This window comes from Chiloscyllium punctatum, chromosome 1 (assembly GCF_047496795.1).
Source record: "Chiloscyllium punctatum isolate Juve2018m chromosome 1, sChiPun1.3, whole genome shotgun sequence".
In the NCBI taxonomy this organism is placed as follows: Eukaryota; Metazoa; Chordata; class Chondrichthyes; order Orectolobiformes; family Hemiscylliidae; genus Chiloscyllium; species Chiloscyllium punctatum.
In genome coordinates this window covers 29,436,510-29,458,653 of record NC_092739.1, presented here as the reverse complement: position 1 = coordinate 29,458,653, position 22,144 = coordinate 29,436,510, and the positions used below count along the sequence as shown (strand labels likewise).

At 40.4% G+C, this 22,144-nt stretch overlaps 1 protein-coding gene across 11 annotated transcripts in view; it reads right to left on the bottom strand.

Annotated features, from left to right (window-relative positions):
- The window catches only part of LOC140485944 (ankyrin-2-like), an 850,179-nt gene extending 829,540 nt beyond the window's left edge, over positions 1-20,639 (bottom strand). For 7 of the 11 annotated variants that reach the window (XM_072584685.1, XM_072584421.1, XM_072584596.1 and 4 more), the window contains exon 1: positions 20,109-20,639. In XM_072584685.1, coding sequence (XP_072440786.1) covers positions 20,109-20,189 — 81 coding nt within the window. In that variant the 5' untranslated portion in view covers positions 20,190-20,639. The remainder of the gene's footprint in view (positions 1-20,108) is intronic. The other 4 variants (XM_072585304.1, XM_072585215.1, XM_072585036.1 and 1 more) reach the window with 1 other exon arrangement.
- Between the last annotated feature and the right edge of the window lie 1,505 nt (positions 20,640-22,144).

Genomic DNA, 22,144 nt, shown 5'->3' with positions numbered 1-22,144 from the left:
TCAAAATTTCAAGTGACAAGCTTTTGTGTTAGCTAAATAGCAATAGATTCAAAGGGGCAAAAGCAAAGAAAACATCCTGTACAACAAATTAAACATCAGCAATTAACATAATTTGACAGAAATCTAACTTCATTCTTGACAAAGTCTCCTGTCTCTTTCACCTGCTGGTCTTCTGTCGTGATCAGAATTTATAGCTACAAAGAGACAGGCTGGTAAATGAGCAGTTCCCATGGACTAAACTGATTCACTCTGCTCACTTGAATATCATACCAATCATCCTCATCCTTTCTAATTTATATTTCACCCTTAGTGAAAGAGCTTTCGTGCAACACTTCTTGTTTGAGTTTCCAGAGAAAGGGCAGTTTCTGTGAGCTGAACAAATGACCTATAAAATCATACTATGTTCTTAACAGGTATGTGTGGAAGACAGGATCCAGAGCAAGGGAGTGGTCGAAACAATTGGTATAGATGTAGTTAAAAGGATGCTAGATAAGCACATCAGGGTTAAAGGACTAGAGGGTTACAATAAGAGATTAAGATAAAGAAAAATGTAGACTCTCAGGGAGCATAAAGATCTTATAGACAAGAAAGGCCGAATATCCTGTTTCTGTTCCATCTGTCCTATGTACTCATATTTCCTATTTAGTCATATGTAATCATACATCATATACATTTCTCTAATTATGTGTTTGAAAGTGATTTAAGTCTGTAAACATGGCTTCTGCAGCAGACACAGAATAGAATATTGGGAAGTGACAAAAGGTTAAATGGAAGAGGCTACTTGGGAGGACCTAAACTAAATGAAAATAAACAATATAATAATAATGTAAACTTGTCTACTCAGCACCGGCAGCAATAAAAAGGAGCACCTTGTAGTAAATTAAAGTAATTAAAATCCAGCCTTTGTAAACAGCCTGACATAAATCTCCACTGGTTTCTGCCCAGCTGTTACAACACAACTTACATCACACAGTAACATAAAACCATGTGAAGCGTGTACTGGCCAAGGAGACTTTGAAAACTAAGTTCTAAAATTCATTTCTAATTATTATTTTTCTTTGTTAGCAATAACTTATATTTAAAAGAGAATTTGAACATTTAGACATGATTTTGTTATTTTCTTTCCTGATTTAGTTCACAGAGAGGTCATTCTATTGATTTTTTAAATCTTTCACTTGTGCAACATGGCCACCGCTAGCTGGTCAGCATTTTCATTACCCATCCTTAGTTGCCATTAAGAAGGTAGTGCTGAGCTGCCTTCTTGACCACTGCAATCCACATGCTGTAGGTTAACCCACAATGCTCTTAAGAAAGGAATTCCAGGATTTTGGCTCATCAATAATGAAGGAACAGTGATATATTTCCAAGTCAAGATGGTGAGTGGCTTGGAGGGGAACTTGCAGGTGGATACCAACATGCAGAAATGTCAGGGTTTGTGCAGCAATGCAACAGTGACTCTCATGGTGCCTCTTAATGTATCTGCCCTGTCCTTCTAGATGGAAGTGGTTGTGGATTTGGAAAATGCTGTCTAGGGATCTTTGCTGAATTTCTGCAGTGCATCTTGTAGATCGTACACACTGCATATTAAAAAGCAATGACTAGCCAAAGCTATCAGGAGGGATCCTAAAATAATAGCGCCAAAGGTGAGAATGGGGGACCATAAGATCACCCTATATGCTGACGACATCCTTTTACTTTTGGCCAATCCAGAGAAGTCTGTTCCTCAACTGATTCAAACAATTAATTTGTATGGTGGTTTCTCAGGTTACAGGATGAATTTTACAAAATCGGAAGCCATGCTGGCAAGGGGATTAGTAGAGGTGCCTAACCTGAAGGGTGGAATGCAAATCCCGTTTAGATGGTTGTCAAAAGTTTTTTTGTATTTTGGGAATTTTTATTACCCCTTCCTTCCACCAGCTGTATAAAGCTAACTATGTATAACTACGGAGAGGATAAAAGAGGATTTGCAGCGGTGGGAGGGATTACCGTTATCGTGGTTGGGCTGAATAGCCTTGATTAAAATGAAAGTTCTTCCTCAACTGCTGTACCCCATGAGAATGCTCCCGTTGTTGTTACCTGGACAAGTGTTACGGAGGCTCAATGGTTGGCTCGTGTCCTTTATTTGGTGCAACAGGCATCCTCTAATTAAATTCACCAAATTGTAGCTTTCACAGGGTGAGGGAGGGTGGATCTTCCGGATTTGAAGAAATACCAAATAAGCGCTCTGTTAACATACGTTGGTGACTGGGTACAGGGGAATTTGAGTCGATTTGACTTGATACTGAAGCCTCACAGTCGGGATGCCCTTTAATTAATTTATTATTCATGGACAACATGAAATCCATGACCCAGCAGCGTAAAAGTCCAATTATTTTAAATACGATGAAAACCTGGAAGATAATGTGGCAACGCGAGGGCAATTGGTCTAAGACTTCGCCATGTACCCCATTGGTAGGAGCCCAAGTATTTAAACCTGGGGCAATGGACACCGGCTTTAAGACATGGTAGAATAAAGGAATCTTCTGTCTGGGAGACTTATTCGAGGGGGAGATCCTGATGTCATTTAGTCAGTTAAGTCAGAAATATGGATTGTCTAATAGGGGCATTTTCTGATACTTCCAGATAAGGGACAAAGCAAGACCACGCTCCTCCACGTTACAAATCAGACATGGAGAAAAGAGTAAACCGGTGTACGGGTGCTCTTTCACTCAGTACTTTATATCATTTACAGAAAGGTCATGCCCTGGGGAACACAGAAGGACTCTGTAGGATGTGGAATCGAGAGTTAGGAAAGGATATTTCATCAGAGGTATAAGAAGACAGCTGGGAGAATGTAAGAAAAATCACAGTATGGAACAGAGCACAGGCCATGCAATTGAAGATCTTACACAGGGCACATATGGCGCCAGAGAGGTTAGCTAAGTTCAAGAGAGGAACATCATCAGGGTATCCCAAATATAAAATTAGTATAGGAACTCTCACATATTTCTACCGGTCATGTTGTAAGATCCAGAGATACTGAAGTGCTATAGTTAGGGAGCTAAAGGACATCCTGGGAATTGAAGTTAACATGGATCCACTTTTTCTTCTTCTGGGGTTGCCAAATTTGGCTCTCTGGGGGAACACAGGAAGAGATTGCATATCATTCTTATCCATTGTGCAAGGAAGAATATTCCACTGAATTGGACATCAGAAAAGCAACCAGGTCTTATGGGGTGGACGTAGGCTGGTTATGGAGCATCTCCCTCAAGACTACCTCACATATATGGTGCACCACAAAACGGAGCAGTTTTACAAGACGTAGTTGCCCTTTTTAAATTATATTGATTTATCAGCAATACTAATTAGGGCCATGGTGTAGCCGTGGGAATCAGTATGGGTGCCTGTGGGGCCCTGGGAGGAGGAGACTCGGAGAAAAAGAATACGGGTACTGTAGATGGTGCTGCCAGGGATGGGAGCCTCAATGGAGGTGGGATGAGTGTGATAGAATAAAGTAGCGAGATATTATTTCATTTAAGTCATTTCAATTTAGTTTAAGTTAGTATTTATTTACTATATTTGTAGTTTAATTTAAGTAGATATGTTTGTTCTGGTAGAATAGTAGGCCATTCATAAACAATAGTACTGTGTTATGACTTTGTTGTACTGCCTTTTTTTTCTGTTTTAATGGTGTTATTCTTTTATTTGTATATAAATGTTTTGTAAAAAATTTAAGATTTTCAATAAAAATATTTATTAAAAAAGACTACTATTATACTTGAACAACTGATCAAGCATTGCATTTCATAATCATCATTTCTATCTGTAGAAATATGCCAAAGAATTGTTAAAGTTTGCTTTAAAAATTCTGAGATTCGTTGTTGAAAATGTATTGCTGATGAAAGAACTTGCTGTGGTTTTGCTTACCTTTGAACATTTCAACTATGTTTCTATGTATATGAGAAGAATTTTGCTGTTAAGTGTACCTTTAGCCCAGTGACCTTTATCCAATCTTGACCCATAAAATGGCTTCCTGGGGATATGATGGGTTCAAGGGTCAGTCACATCCCACCTCAATTCTCTAATCAAAAGATGACTTGGTGACCGTCCCCACCTACAACTTCAACAGCACCCGCAGAGTTAACCAGGACTTGGATTAACAATATAAATTCAAAACTCATTTGGTCTAAAATTGAAATTAGTTATTTTTCATTTCTTGGTGCTAGTACAATTGGTCTAGCTAGGCAAGTAAAGAAGTGAAGGGCCAAGAAGTTTAAAAGATTAATGGTCCAAATGTATCAGGACACCAATGTGCAAGTATGTCAGGGTGTTGTGCAGCAATGCAACAGTGACTCTGATGGTGCCTCTTAATAGTTCAGAGACATCAGAGGGAATAGGCATAAGCACATTTGCTGTGCAGCCAAAGTTTAAAATCAGGGTGAAAATCCGTATCAATACAGCATCATTATCTTGCCACCAGTTTACTAGTGAGAAACAACATTATGTGATGGTGGCTATCAACAAATATTGAGACAAGAATTGATATTGATTATTTTCCCTAAGCAATTTTTTATTGCAAAAATATACTTTATTCATAAAACAATCTTTATGTATATCCACAGGTACTAAAGTTGTTCTGTACATATCAATAAAAAAAATTGGAATCAGACTAACCTCTCATTTGCAAAACTAAAAGGCATTTCTTACTATTTAGAATAATACATACATGTACTGAGGCAACAAGAGGGTTTGACAACTAAATGGACCCCGAATTCTAGTTTGGCAGCCACATCCTACAAGGTGGTCTTTCCCTACTGTGCCTTGTTGGCAGCTGCCCCAAGCTCTATTAAATCCCACAGTCATAGTTCTGGACCGTGGAATGCATCAGTCTGCAACACTCGGTCGAGGTCAACTCTTTGCACTGGAAGACCAACAAGTTTTGGGTGGACCAAAGAGTGTCTTTCACCAAATTGATAGTTGTCTCAGTGTGCATGTTGAAGAACCCTCAGCATTTTTCATCCTCTAAATCACCCTTCCTTTTGGCACATACCACAAACTTCATTCCATGTCCATGGATCCCATTCACTGCCCTACCCACTTGTGTCAGGGATGACCTAAAATGTTTGCATTCTTACAAAGTATAGGCAAAGTGCTACTTATCAGTATTAACATCTATTGCTGAATCATTATTCAAGAGAACATTAATAAATTCCATTTTCTAAATGCAATTTCTTTTTAAGCGCAATATTGGACTAATCAACATTATTCTCTAATGTATCTAGCCAAACATAAGATCAATGCATCTGGATGCAATTCAATGTACCTCCATTATCTCAATTACACTATAATCTGTAAAATTATTAGTTGTTACCGATGAAGCGAAATCTAAATTCAGCTAAAAACAAAACATTAAATAAGATTTAGTGGCAAATTGCTCATATTTCCAAAAGTTATATTATTTGTTTTGATATCATAATTGGTGTATGTGAAATAAAGCAATCTTCAACAATGACATATTGTCAAATACCAACTTCAATACAGTAGTTATATGGTTGGTCCAATTCAGTTTCTGGTCAGCTCCTAGGATATTGATAGCAGAGGGGATTCAGTGATGGCAATACCATTGAACATTAGTGGATGATGTTTAGAATATCTCTTGTTTAAGAAAGTAATGCCCTGGCACGAATGCAAATATTATTTTCCACTTGTCAGCTCAAGCTAGGATGTTGTCCAGCACTTGCTGCAAATGAACACAACTTCAGTATCTAACAAGTCATAAATAGTGCTAAACATTGAACAAACATCAGCATATAGAATCACAAAGATGTACCCGTCCAGGCCGACCAGATATCCCAACTTGATCTAGTCCCACCTGCCAGCACCTGGCCCATATCCCTCCAAACCCTTCCTATTCATATACCCATCCAGATGCCTCTTAAATGTTGCAATTGTATCAGCCTCCACCACATCCTCTGGCAGCTCATTCCATACACGTACCACCCTCTACGTGAAAAAGTTGCCCCTTAGCTCTCTTTTATATCTTTCCCCTCTCACCCTAAACCTATGCCCTCTAGTTCTGGACTCCCCCACCCCAGGGAAAAGACATTGCATATTTACCCTATCCATGTCCTTCATAATTTTGTAAACCTCTATAAAGTCACCCCTCAGCCTCCGACACTCCAGGAAAAACAGCTACAGCCTGTTCAGCCTCTCCCTATAGCTCAAATTCTCCAACCCTGGCAACATCCTAGTAAATCTTTCCTGAACCCTTTCAAGTTTCACAACATCTTTCCGATAGGGAGGAGACAAGAATTGCATACAATATTCCAACAGTGGCCTAACCAATGTCCTGTACAGCCGCAACATGACCTCCCAACTGCTGTACTCAATACTCTGACCAATAAAGGAAAGTATACCAAACGCTTTCTTCACTATCCTATCTACCTGCGACTCCACTTTCAAGGAGCTATGAACCTGCACTCCAAGGTCTCTTTGTTCAGCAACACTCCCTAGCACCGTACCATAATGTGTATAAGTCCTGCTAAGATTTGCTTTCCCAAAATGCAACACTCGCATTTATCTGACTTAAACTCCATCTGCCACTTCTCAGCCCATTGGCCCATCTGGTCCAGATCCTGTTGTAATCTGAGGTAACCCTCTTCACTGTCCACTACACCTCCAATTTTGGTGTCATCTGCAAACTTACCAACTGTACCTCTTATGCTCACATCCAAATCATTTATGTAAATGACAAAAGGTAGAGGACCCAGTACTGATCCTTGTGGCATTCCACTGGTCACAGGACTCCAGTCTGACCTTATGATGGAAAAAAGGTCATTGGTGAAGCAATTGAAAATGGTTGGTCTGTGGGCGCAATCCTGAGGAACTATCACACTGAAGTCCTGGGACCGAGGTGTTTGATATCTAACAAGCACAACCATCTTTCTCTGTGCTAAGTGTGGCTCCAGTCAATGGAAGTTCCACCTGAATCTGATTAATTCTGGTTTTGCTTGTGATCCTTGGTGCCACATTTGGTTATTTGTTGCCTTAAAATCAAGAGCAGTTGCTTCTACCTCACCTCTGAAGTTCACCTCTATTGTCCATATCTGGACCAAGGCAGTAATAAGATTAGTGGCTAAGTGGCCCTGGTGGAATACAAATACAATCAGTGAACAGGTTATTGCTGAGCAAGTGCTGCTTGACAACACTGTCAATGAAACCTTCTATCACTTTGCTGGTGCTTGAGATTAGATTGATGGGCAATCATTGAATAGGTTGGATTTATCATGCTTTTTATGAACAGGAATGTGCCTGGGCAATTTTCCACACTGTTGGATAGATACCAAAATTGTAGCTGTACTGGAACAGCTTGGCTGTGGATGCAGATAGTTCTAGGGTACAGTTATTCAGTATTATGGCCAGAATGTCATCAGACCTATTGTCTTTCAGTATGAAGTGCCTTCAGCCATGTCTCCATACCATGAGGAGCGAATTGAATTCATAAAATCACGGAACCCCTACATTGTGGAAGAAGGCCATTCGGCCCATCAAGTCCACACCGATCCTCCAATGAGCATCCCACCTAGAACCATCAACCCCTATCCCTTTAACCCTGCATTTCCCATGGCAAATACACCTAACCTCCACATCCCTGGACACTACAGGACAATTTAGCATAGCCAATCCACCTAACCTGCACATTTTTGGACTGTGGCAGGAAATCAGAGAACCCAAAGAAAACCCATGCTGACACAGGAAGAATGTGCTAACTCCACATTAACAGTCACCTGAGGGTGGAATCAAATTAGGGTCCCTGGCACTGTGAACAGCAATGCTAACCACTGAGCCTGATTAGGTTGAAGACTGGGGACTTCATGTGGAAGTCTATCTTCACTTAAGTAATGTTCGGTTTTTCGATGGACACCTTCACATTTTCTCACTTTATAAATTCTGCAAAATTATGTTCACTCACAGATATACCCCTCTACTATGTATAACCACTGATTAAACCTCAGCTGAAGTACTGTGCATTGTTCAGGACACCACATTTAGGAAGTATCCGAATACATTGGATGGAATGCAGAAAAGGTTTACAAGAATGGTTCCCAGAGATGAAAAACTTCAGTTATGAGAATAGATTGAGGAGATTGGGACTGTTTTTCAGGGAGAGGAGAGGGCTGCAAGGAGATTTGATTGAAGTTTTCAAAGTTATTCGGTTCATAAGGAGAAACTGTTCTCACTCATAAAAGAACTGAGAATCGGTTTTAAAATGTTTTGTAAAAGAAGATGAATATGAGGTGAGAAAAATGCTTTCCCAAACTGTAATCTGACCTTGGAATGCACTGCCTGGATGTGTAGTGAAGGCAGGTTTGTTTGAGACATTTAGAAGGCCATTTAATGATGGTTTCACTAGAAACAAAGTGCAGGGTTATGGGGAAAAGGTAGGAGTCTGACACTAAGTTGAAACATTCAGAGAACTGGTCCAGACACAATTGGCTGAATTAGGCTCCTTTTGCCCATTACAATGCTGTGATTCTGCGATATCCCTTTGCAGTCTCTTGTGACATCCTCACAATTTGCTTTCCCACCCAGCGTTGTGATCAGAGTACCCTGGTCACTTTCTACCTCACAGATGATGCTTCCTGGTCATTCATTAATGATATATGTTCATGACTGACTTCTGGCCTTTTACCTGAGCTGCCACTGATGATCTTTTTGAGGACCAGTGGCTAACTATATACCTATATAATAAATATATAGGACTGTAACAAACGCTGCATTGGACAAACAGGCAAAAAAACTAGCCACCAGGATACATGAACACCAACTTGCCACAAAAAGACGTGACCTTCTCTCACTAGTATCCTCACATACGGATGAGGAAGGACACCACTTCAACTGGGACAATACATCCATCCTAGGACAAGCCAAACAAAGACATACACGAGAATTCCTAGAAGCATGGCATTCCAACCAGAACTCTATCAACAAACACATCGAGTTAGACCCCATTTACCACCCCCTGAAGAAAGGAACTGGAAGTGACTTCGCCGCCGGAAATAACATCACCAAAGGAAATGACATCACCAACCCAAAGAAACCCAAACATATAAATAGAAAGCAGGAAGTTTCAGCATTGCTTTGCGTAAAGTCCACTGAAGATGTTACTGAAGATTTAAGGTAATGAAACATCTGGAAATGAACCTTTCAGCTCAGTGAGCAAACCTACATCCAAATACCTGATATGAATGGATGATGTCAGATACCAATGTAAGTACTTTTTTAAGGAGCCCCTGCCAAAAACAGCAGGTGAATCATGTCTCCATTTACAAAACCATCTATAAATTGCATCAACTGGGCTTCCAGCATCAATAGCCTGACCAGGAGAACCACATTGTTTACATTCTTCAGTTCAAAAAGTATACATTGATCACAACTCCATTTTTGTTTTTAGCTTATAATTAACTTCCAATTCAGGCAGCACTTTTTTTTAACAATCTCCTTCCTTTGAGGTCTTGTCAGCACAATCTACATCCTCTCTTGAACAATATATCCATTAATCTTTAAAACTTGAATAATTCAATCATATTTCAATTAAAGTATATGCATATTCAGATATTGGCACACAATATTCCTATTTCTTGATCAACAGGAAACCAGGGAAGCTGCTCCTTCACCTCTTTCAATAAAGCTATTGATCCAGCGATCAACAGGTGCACAAATGGAGCCCTGGATAACATGGGTTTTATTTTATCTCATTCGCTGCAGGGATACAGGTTTGATGACATGAACCAATATGAGAACATTGTTTGAGGAATCTGCATCCTGCTATTCTGTGATATTGCGCCTGAGTTTTGGCTAATTTGTTCATCATTAGTACAGTGCATTCTCTGCATATTTTACTTTGAATAAAGCATTCTTAAAATAATAGTTCAGCAAATTAATTGTTTTTTTTATCATCACATGTCACACACATCTGATGGCCTTTCAGGGAAGCCTTCCATCCCCTCTGTTTTGTTCAAATTTACTGATCATACTTATATCAATCATGACAGCAATGTTGTGTAAATGCTGCTTCAGTAAAATGATTATGGAAACATTTGCGCTTCCGTGTATGATTAAATAATAGATGCAAGAGTGAACCTCCTACATCTGTCAATTTGGCGTAAATTGCTTATAAATAGGATCAGGGTACTGGTGGGAAGTTTTTCAGTTCTTTCAATTTACTCAAACAAAAAATAATTTTGCAACATGCAATTAAATAACTTTACCATCCAACAGCTTACACATGTGCAGTGCCTTTAATGCAGCTGGAGGAACTGAGTGAGCATTAGACAAATGTGTAAAAAATTTAGCAAAACCAGAGTTGAACAGATAGATTAAAAGTAAAATACAGTAGATGCTGGAAATCTGAAATAAAACACAATGTGCTGCAGAAAACAAGCAGGTCTGGAACTAAACATGTGGAACTAAACAAGAGTCAGACTGGATTCTAACTTCACTCTGTTTCACCCTTGACAAATGCTGACAGGTCTGCTTAGATTCTCCAGCACTTTCTGTTCCTATGTTGAACAGGTAGGTTTTCAGATTTGTTTTGAGGGCGTAATTGGATTTAGAAATAAGGAAAGGTTCAGAGGAAACTTTGTGAGCGCAAGTCCATGATAACTGAAAATTCAACCACCAGTTGAATGGAAGGAGGAGTGATGCAGAAAGGCAGAATGTGTGAATTTGAATTTTGGCTCGGTGTAGGAGTTGAGAAGTCTTGTTAGGGCTGTACAGGTAAGGCCTCTTCTGGAGTGCTGTGTTCAGTTCTGATCACCATGTTATAGGAAGGATATTATTAAGGAGAGGGTTCAGTAGAGATTTACTAGGATGCTGCTGGGTATGCATGGTTTGAGTTATAAAGAAAAGCTGGATAGGCTCAGACTTTTTTCACTGGGGTATAGGAGGTTGAGAGGTGACTTCACAGAGGTTTATACGATCATGGATATTGATAGGGTCTTTTCCCTGGGGGATTTCAAGACTAGGTGGCATGTTTTTAAGGTGAGAGGAGAGAGATTTACAAATGATACGAAGCGCAGATTTTTGACACAGAGGGTGGTTTGCCTATGGAATGAACTTCCTGAGGAAATGGTGGATGCGGGTACAATTACAATGTTTAAAAGACATTTCAATAAGTACATGAATAGGAAAGGTTTAGAGGGATATAGGCCAGGAGCAGGAAGGTAGGACTAGTTTAGTTTGGGATTATGTTCGGCATGGACTGGCTGTATGACTCTCTGACTCTATGTTAGGTGCAGCAAGGATATTGAGGGATCTATAAGTGCGAACAAGGATTTTGAAATCAGTGCACCACAGGAACAGGAAGGTGATGAAGTGTTCCAAAATTTGAAGGGAGGAATTTTCCTTTTTATGGATTGAATGTAGAGAGTTTGATGAGTTAGAATGTATTCAGGGGAAACTTGAGATAGCAACCCTTCAAAATATCTGTTCTGCTATATTGTTACATAATCATTCCATTGTGACAGTAAAAAGGTACAAAATCTTCTGTTTTATTTGTTCACAGGGTGTAAGCCAGCATTTGTTCCCCCATCCTAAATGCACTGAGCTGCCTTCTTGAACCAGTACAGTCCATGTTGTGTAGATATGCCCACAGTGCTGGTAAGAATAGAGTTCCAGAAATGTGACCCAGCAATAACGGAGGCATGGCAATATAGTTCCAAGTCAAGAGGTTTGTGGGTTGGACAGGAACTTTCCCAAACGCCTGTTGACCTTGTTTTTCTCAATGGTCAAAGTTGCAGTTTTGAAAAAGTTGTCTACGGAGCCTTGTTGGTGAGTTGTTGTAGTTCATCTTCGAGAAGCATGCATTGCTGTCGTTGTGTATTGGTGGTGAAGGAAACAAATGTTTAAGTTGGTTTGTCAATTAGGCAGTTGTTTTTCCTGAATGGTGTCGAACACCTTGACTGTTATTGGAATAGCACTCATCCCAGCAATTGGACAAAAATGTTTGTAGAATTCTGGAAATTCGCTATCGATATTCTATTTTTCATAAAAATAAATTTATCTTCCTCTGGCACTTTGCAAACAAACATTAAAAATCAGTAAATTGATTTGCATCATGAGTAGTATATAATCATTGCAGTTATCTTCAAGAAATATTTTAAAACAATTCAGATAATCTTTAAGAGAGCATTACAAATTTATTTCCCCATAATTTGCTCTTGTATGGTCTATTCAATACCAGTACATTGGTTTAAAAATGACAATCTTAAACCTATATTTTAAAAGAAAGAGGCAGATGGTTTTGTTTTTACATTGTTTTGTTTTTTTAAGGAAAATTAGGGTTGCCATTTACAGTCAGTACAATATTATCTAAACCAAAAATTTAATTCAAAAAGATAACAGATTATTAGTGGTATAATTGCTGATTCTGAAATGTTACAAGCATGAACCTAATGAAGTTATATAATTTTATTATGAATCACAAATTAAGCAGTGTTCCTCTGCCTACAGTTTGTACTGTATCTCTGCAGAACAGATTGTAGCTTCACATTCCTGTGCACCTGTAGTCCGACTCCATTTCCAGACAGCATGTGATCTTATGGCAAATGCAGTGTGATTACTATCACGTCTGTTCATTTACTTAATCGAGACACAACAAGAGAATCCAGAGGCTGACAAGGTCATAAAATAAACTAGTCCTTTTATATCTGTTTTTTTGTTAAAACACCATCCAAAAGTTTCAGATATTTTCTCTCAATCTAACTACCCTAATAACAAGTATAATAATTAATGATTATGCTGTAGGTATAATGAAACAGAAATCATGCAGACAGATTCTTCAAAATTGTTTTTTAGACAAATATGGGAAATATGCAATTTTATTCTATTCATTCTGCATTTGGAAAAAAATATCAAACAGGAGCATAAAGTAAAATATTAACCTCAGATGCTCAACTATTGACTGAAGGTTAAAATAATGTTGAAACATTTAAGTACAGATAGTTCTTGTTTCACACAATGGTTGCATTCTTGTGCAACCCTGCATTATAGAAAAATCACTTTAGAAACAGTGCTTAAAGTATTGGCAATGTAATTGCATTGCAGCCAACACATGTTTTAAAAGTTCACGGTTTAGAAACAACTCGCCAAACTCAATACAGCAACTCACATTAACGAAACGGGCATTACAGCAGAAGGACCTGTGAAGCAACAGAAATATCAAAAAAGGGGTGGTGTTACTGCACGAATAATTCGGACTGAAACAGTCCATGTTCAAATGCAGCAGGATCTAGACAATATCCAGGCTTGACTGACAAGTGGAAGTAATATTTGCATCACACAAATGCCAAGTTATGACCATCTCCACTATGAGACAACCTAATCACCACCCCTTGACATTTCATGACATTACCATCACTGGATCCCTCACAATCAACATCCTGGGGTTACCAACGGCCATAAAATCAACTGGATTCACCACAGAGACATGGTGGCGATGAGAGCAGATTAGAGTCTAGGAATACAGCAACAAGTAACTCACCTCTTCACTCCCCAGAGTCTGTATATCGTCTACAAGGCACAAGTCAAGACTATGATGGAATACTCCCCACTTGCCTGGATGGGTACAGCTTGACACCAATTAGGACAAAGCAGCCCTCTTGACTGGTACTATATCCTCAAGCATGCATGCTCTCCACCACTAACACTCAGTAGCAGCAGGGTGTACTTTCTGCAACGTGCACAGCAGAAATTCACCAAAGATCCCTAGACAGTACCTTCCAAACACATGACCACTTCTATCTCAAAGGACAAGGGCAGCAGATACATGGGAACACCACCACCTGCAAGCTCCCCTCCAAGCCACATACCATCCAAGGAAACATATCACCATTCCTTCGCTGTTGTTCTGGAATCCTGGAATTCCCTCATTAATGGTAATGTGGGTTGACCTACAGCATATAGACTGCACGGTTCAAAAAGACAGCTCATTAATTCTGTCTCAAGTGTCAAAAAGTGGGGTTCTGGAAAAGCACAGTAGGTCTGGCAGCATCCGAGGAGCAGGAGAGTCAACGTTTCAGACATTAGCTCTTCATCAGTCCTTCATGCCTGAAATGTCGACTCTCCTGCTCCTCAGATTCTGCCTGATCTGCTGTGTTTTTCCAGCTCCACACTTTTCAACTCTGACTGTCCAGCATCTACAGTCTTCACCTTCTCCTAAGACTTTCTCAAGGGCAAAGAGGGACATGCAATAAATGCTGGCCAGCCAGTGATGTCTACCTCCCACATATCAACAGAAAAAAAACACAAATCCCTCCATTGCATATTTTAAAATTCAGTAAATTTTAAATAAAAAGTTAACATAAGTTATGGTGACTGTAAAACTGCCAAACAATATCAAAAATCTATCAGATTCTCTAGTGTCATTTAGAGAATGAAATTTGCCAGCACCTAATACCCAGTCTGGCCAACATGTCATCCATGACTCAAATATGCCCTCCGAAATGTCTGAACAAGCCACAAAAGTAGATCAAGCCATCACAGAAATATGAAATCTTTTAAAATAAAACAAATGGACCACTTACCTTTATCTAAGGCATGAGAAACAACATAGGAAAGTGTAAGTCAACACTACAAAGTCCTTTGCGCTATTGTCCAGGAACTTATGCCAAAATTAGGGGAACTATCCTACAAACTATCCAAGGAACAGGCATATTCACTAAATCATACCTTACATTGTCCCAAACTTCTCTATCACCTCCCCCAGGTAAGTCCTGTCCCGTCAGCATAGCAAACACACTAAAAATGCATCAGTACAGTAAACACACTAAAAATGTTTGCATGCAGCTCCAAGAATGCTCAAGAAACACAAAAAGTATCCAGAACAAAGTAGTCTGGTTTATTGGAACTCCATCCACCACCGTCAACATTCACTCCCTTTATGATCTATGCACTGCATCAGCAACGAGTACCATCTATGAGATGCACCGCATTAACTTATTTCACCTCCTCCTAATTTCAAAAACTCTATAATCTGGGAATTCTTATGACAGAAGTAACATGTAACAAAATTATACCAATCTTGGGCATTTTTTTTATTAAGTCATGGATGTGGGCATTGCTGGCTGGGCCAGCAGTTAAAACCCATCCCTAGTTGTGCTTGAGAAAGTGGTGGTCAGCTGCCTTCTTGAACTGCTGTAGTCCATGTCCTACAGGTAGGCCTACAATGTCTTGAGTGAGGGAATTCCAAAATTTTGACCTGGCGATAGGGAAGGAATGGTGATATGTTTACAAGTCAGGATGGTGAGTTGCTTGGAGGGGAACTCGCAGATGGTGATTAGATGATTAGATTCCCTGCAGTATAGAAACAGGCCCTTCGGCCAAACAAGTCCACTGCGACCCTCCAAAAAGTAACCCACCCAGACCCATTCCCCCGATTAATTCACCTAACACAATGGGCGATTTAGCATGGCCAATTCACCTGGCCTGCATGCCTTTGGATTGGTTTCCATGTATCTATTGCCTTTGTCTTTCTAGTTGATAGTAGTCGTGGGATTGGAAGGTGCTGTTTAAGGATCATTGGTGAATTTCCACAGTGTATCTTGTTGATCGTGTACACTGCTCCTACTGAGCATTGATAGAGGGAACAGATATTTGTTGATGTGGTGCCAATCAAGCAAATTGCATTGCCCTGAATGGTGTCAAGCCTCTTGAGTATTAATGAAGTTGCATTCATCCAGGCAAATCGGGATTATTTCATCACACTCTCAACTTTTACTTTTACTTGCTAGACAGACTTTGGAGAATCACTCGCTGCAGTATTCCTACTATCAAACCTGCTCTTGTTGCCACTGTATTTAAACGGCTACTTCAGTTTCGGGTCAATGGTAATCCCAGGATGTAGATTGTGGGGGATTCAGTGATGGTAATGCCATTGAATATCAAGGGGCTGTCTCTTATTGGAGACGGTCATTGCCTGGCATTTGTGGACCATGAATGTTACTTTCTACCTGTTATCCAAGCTGGGATATGGTTCAGGTCTTTCTGCATTTGGACATGGACTGCATCAATACCTGGGAAGTTGTGAATGGTGCTGAAGATTGTGCAATCATTTCTGACCTTATGATGCAGGGAAGGTCATTGATGAAGCAGCTGAAGATGGTTGGGCCTAGGACACTACCCTGAGAAACTCCAGCAGAGATGTCCTGCAGCTGAGATGACTGACCTGTAACAACCTCAATCATCTTCCTTTGTGCGACTTTAACCAGTAGAGAGATTTCCCCAATTCGCATTGACTCCAGTTTTGTTGGGATTCCTTTTTGCCACAATCGGTAAAATGCAGGCTTAATATCAAGTGCTGTCACTCTCATCCCACCGCTGAAATTCAGCTCTTCTCTTCAAGTTTGAACCAAGGCTGTAATGAGGTCAGGAGCTGAGTGGCACTGGCAGACCCAAATGTGGCATGAGTGAACATGTAATTGCTGAGCATGTGATGCTTAAAATAGCACTGTTCATGACACCTTCCATCACTTACCCATAGGAGGAGAAAGTGAGGACTTCAGATGCTGGAGATCAGAGCTGAAAATGTGTTGCCGGAAAAGCGCAGCAGGTCAGGCAGCATCCAAGGAACAGGAGAATCGACATTTCGGGCATCAGCCCTTCTTCAGGAATGAGGAAAGTGTGTCCAGCAGGCTAAGATAAAAGGAGGGACTTGGGGGAGGGGCGTTGGGAATGCGATAGGTGGAAGGAGGTCAAGGTGAGGGTGATAGGCTGGAATGGGGTGGGGGCGGAGAGGTCAGGAAGAAGATTGCAGGTTAGGAAGGCGGTGCTGAGTTCGAGGGATTTGACTGAGACAAGGTGGGGGGAGGGGAAAATGAGGAAACTGGAGAAATCTGAGTTCACCATGTTTGACCTAGTACCATGAAACATCATGATGTCCAGAGGCAACATTGTTGACTCCCAAGGCAACTCTGTTATGTCTGTAGAGCACTATACTGCTATCTCTGCTGGGACTGTCCTGCCTATCCAGGAATGGTGATAGTGGTGTCTGTTATGCATGATTTTACAAGAATGACTATTTCAGGCTCCAGATTTTTCTTTCTTTTCTTTTTCAAAAGAGAAAACACCCGAGTGGCCAGTGACAAGCACTGCCCTTCACAAGAGGGCAATGCTGTGTGAAATTTCCAGTTTATTTTTTTCTTTTTTTTTCTTTTTTTTCCACCCACACTACCGCCTAACTGTGGTAGTGCTTATTTAGGCTCCAGATTTAAATAGTGAATAGATAGTTTGAACCGACCACCCCCACCCCTTTATACTTTAACAAGTCTATTGCTTGACCATAAAAACAAACCTTATCAAAATTGTTTGCTTCCAATTGCCATTAATGATCATGCCTCAAAAACTCAAATGCATTCACCTCATCCACCCTCCATTTCACCCCTTCAAATCATTCCACCAAGATCCAACCTTCCTTTAACATATTCTCGATGACTTTCCTTGGTTAATTATGCCTTTCTAATTGACAATTAATACGACTCTACAACTATACTTCCAATACTTTATCAAACATCCAGGTTAGGTTGACAGGTTTATAATTACTCCGCGTATCTCGTTTTCACAGTTTAAACAATTAAATGTTGGCAATTTTCCAGCAGTACTGGTAGTCAAATGGAAAGGAAAATGATTGTCAGAGCTGCAATTCCCTCCTTTAATAATCTGGCATACATTAATCTAGGTCTGACGACTTTTCCATTTTCAATCCCGTGAGACCATTGCAACCTTCATCAACAGTACAAAATCCAATTCATATAATTCCGAAAAGGAACCCACATTTCTATATCTGAGCAACACGAAGCATTCAACTGTGTGGAGCAGTACTAAACTGTGTCGAGCTGGACCAAAGGGTCTGGCAATTCCTGTCCCATTTGTCACTTGTTACGACGATTGGAAAAAATGCTTGAACAGTTTTTACCAGTTATTCAAGGACACAGGTCCCAGACGTAAACTCCACCTTATTTTCACACAACTTGACAAACTGATTCGATAAGAACGTTTAGATTTTATACGCTTGGAACTCAAATCAGCTTTGTTATTAAGGCCCTGAACAAGATTGACTTTGCATCTCTCCACGTTTATTTACTTTGTTTTTAACCCAGAGCTGTGACACTGGTATCAGAAAACTGAATGTTTTACCCGGCACTGATCACACGCGGATAACAGTGGCACCACATCCTTAACTAACTGAGATCAGCTGTTTTTCTGTCATGACTCTGTCCCGAGGTTGCAGTAATGAAACCGTCAAACCCCAGACACATGAATCAATCGTAAATGAAGGATGAAGAGGCCACTGAGAAATGTCGGTCCAACCGACTATACCAATCACTGATAAGGATTGCGGCGAAGAGGCGGGTGTCGGAAGTTTTCCAGTTCGCTGGGCTTTCGGGACGAGGATCAGAGCGGATGCATATTTTCTGCCGTGATATTTACAGGAGCAAAGAAAGAGTGAGGGCAAATCAGCCGTGCACAAGAACGTCCGAGCTGGATTTATCCAGTATATCCAACATCTAAACATGATTGATTCTGTCACTTGTTGTCACCTAATCAAATATTCACTCTGCAAAATAATCACACATGTCAGAGGAAATAGGGGATAGATGGTGAAAGAATCATAGCTAAATCACAAGCCTCACAACATCTTCCCATTTTGCACCCAGTTCTCACGTAGATTAATACTACAAAACGGAATGGAATGGGAAGGTGATTATAAAAGGAAGTAGTAAGGGTGGGAGCAAGCCATTCGACCCCCTGAGCCGGCTGTGCCATTGGACAAGGTCATGGCTGATCAAATGATAGCTCCAACTCCACTTTTCGGTCTGTCTCCTGTAACTCTCAACTCCCTGTCAATCAAAAATCTAGCTCAGCCTTGAATACATTCAATGACCCTGTCTCCACCGTGCTCTCCGTGGAAGTGAATTCCAAAGATGCTACGTGACAAAAAAAACTTAATCTCTTACTCTCTGTTTTCAATGCGGAGCCCATTATTTTTAAACTATGTTCTCAGTTCTAAATATATCAATGAGGGTAAACATCTTCCCAGTACGTACCCTGTCAACTTTGTGTTTCTATATGGTCACCCCATTCTTCCAAATTCCTGAGTATATATATCCAATTTGATCAACCCTTCTTCATAAAGCCTCTTCATCCCACAAATCAACTGACTTTGACGGGTTCCTTGGCAAAAATATCTTTTAAGAACAGACACCTATCTTATACACATTACATCACTCTTGATGTGGTCTCACCTGTACAGCTGTAGCATGACTTCCCTACTTTTATACCGCATGTCTCTTGCAATGAAGGCTAACGTTCCATTTGCCTTCCTAATTACTGTTACACTACTGCATCTCTTGTGATTCAAGTATACCAAATCCATCTGTACTGCAGCATTCTGCAGTCTATTTCAAATATTATTCTATTTAACTATTCTTCTTGCCAAAGTAAACAACTTCACAGTTTCCCACGTTATATTCCGTCCCCCACCGCACAAGGTGTCAACGGGATCAAAAATAATATCAGAACATGTATTCTGATAATAAATCATTGCAGTTTGACCAAATTGTCGTTTTTAAATTTAAAAATAAATGCTGTTGCGGACAGAAAAAACTACCGTACAGCATCTTCTAAAACATTCACTCAATATTGCACAATAACAATTTGAACGAAGGAATAACATTATGCTTTCTAATTATTTTATGCTTTGTGTCTGAACAGTTGCAGCCTGAATCCACTGAAAATCGGCACCTGCTTCAGTCTGTACAGATTAATGCCCCTGACTGAATGTACACTTCGCATGTCCCACTGGGAGGCTAAAGGGAAACATAAATCATATGGAGCTGACCCTGAAGCCAGTATTTTTTTGGAATTCCTTTCATTTTCCCCAAACATTAGTGATGGAGTGCTCTGAAGGTGTTGGTAACCCAGGCAACGTCTTGAATGTCAGCCTCCCGGAGCACATCAAGTGGGAGGCCCTTCAGTGAGGCCGGGTTGCAACACACTGGTTTAGAGATTTGTTTAAATAAACAAAAAACAAAGTAGCAAAAATAATCTTTTGCAACATTTTTTGCACCCACCTGGCGAATGCGGTCTGGCGGGTTTGGTGAAGTCCCGCCCCCATGCGGGGAGGAGGCGGTGGAGGAGGAGGGAGAAGCCATCTTCTTCTCTCAATCTGCTGCTGCTGCTGCTGTTTTGAAACGCAATACTCTGGGATCGGTTTCCCCGGCTTTCACTCGCTCTGTCACGTTGTGGTTTCCTTCAGTATTTTTTTTTTTCTTGCTGCTTCACGCGTTCGGCGTCGGTGCAAACATTTTTGGTTGTTTTCTCTGTCTGCCCTCACTCAGCCTCACTCCCTTTAACTGGGCGGGAAAAAGGGAGTGGGTTGAGGGGATTTCTCTCTCTCTCGTCTGTGTGTGGGCAGGGAGGAGGGGAATTGACCTTGTCGTGAGCTGGAAGAGAGGAGGGTGTGTGTGTGTCAGTGCTAATGCGGCACGCCACTCCAGCACCTCTCCCTCTCCAGCCTCAGACTTGACTCCACCGCAGAGCCCAGCACAGGCTGGAGCCCAGCGTCAGATCTCAGCAGACACACAACTGATGAGATCACGTACAGTGCAATGTGCTAGAAAACGGCCCTGATCCATCTTAATGCTTCTCAGAACCAGTCATGGTTAAGGTGGGGCAAAATGCTATTGGCTCAAAGACATTTAAAATACGCACTTGCCAAGGACCTGTCATGCCAATAATTATTTCTAATAGCGATCGTTACGTGGGATTATTATTCCAGTCTGGCAATAAATGCCTTTGCGCCTGAGAACCGTCGTTACACCTTGTGTGTTTTCTACATGTATAAAAGCAATCTCATATTTATTGGTCATGCGTGTGACAGCTATTTTCATTTATAACAAAGCTTTTCAAAGTTGTAATACGTTCCACGTTGTCTCACAGGAGCGGTTATCGAAAAAAAATCTAAATTGTAGAACGACATTTCACAAATTGTGCAGTAAAAATAGCAAACGATGCAATCCAACAATTTCTAACCATGTAGTTGGAAACAGAATGGTTGCAAGCATGTGGGGAATAAATAGCAAATGAATGTCGTCATGGTAAACCCTTATTATTGAAACACGCCGTTGCATGTTTTTGGAAAAGGCGTGTATATATTTCCCTTCACCAGGAAGGCATATTGATCAATCATATCACAGAGGTCGAGAGATCACTCGTCTGGCACAATGAGTTCTAACGCTGCTGAGTAATTCTTTCTCTATTGAATTTCATCTTGCAAACTGTGCGAAGTGTACTGTTATTGTTATTGCTGGAAAATAAAATTATCTTGGAAAAAATGTAGCAGACGTGTTTATTGTTATAATTAATGTGCAACGGTCCATCCATTATTGAATTCAACAGCATGCTACGGCAACAGCAAACGTGTTGTTTTACAATTTTCAATTGGTTTCTCTTGTCAATAGAATTGCAGTAAATATACGCGATTCAATGACAGAACATTGAAAAGTAACTGCTACGGTTCGGGGCAAAAACAGGGCTAGAACAAAAATCATTGGGTGCATCTTAACCGGGGTTCGGCATTTAGATTAGTGACCAACACTACACAAAAGCAAAATGAAAATAGAAAGTGCTGGAGAAACTCAGCAGTTCTGAGAGCATCCGCACAGAGAGAAACAGTTAATTTTCAGGTTCGAGTTAACCTTTTCCGGAACTAATCAGCAGTATTGACCAGTGCGTCCCTTTTTCGTTCATGGGGTGGACAGGGGAGTCTGAATGGATATCGAGTGCTTTTGAAAGTTAGTCAAAAATACTGAGGATGCTGGAATTTGAAAGAAAAAGAAATACTGAAAGTACCCAGAACAAGCAGCATATTTGGAGAAAGAAACGGAATTGATGTTTCAGGTAGAACTTTGGTGAGACCTGAAAAACGCAAAAGGACCTATGGAGGAAGAATGCACTGTATCAGGGATCTCATAGACTCGGGTAACCCAGGATATTGGAGATTTAAATAAACACGAATACTTAATTATTCACTTTGCTGTTTTGACTTGATGTCCATGTTTTTAAAAACTAACGTCTGGAATGATTGCCTACAACTTAGGCACCACAC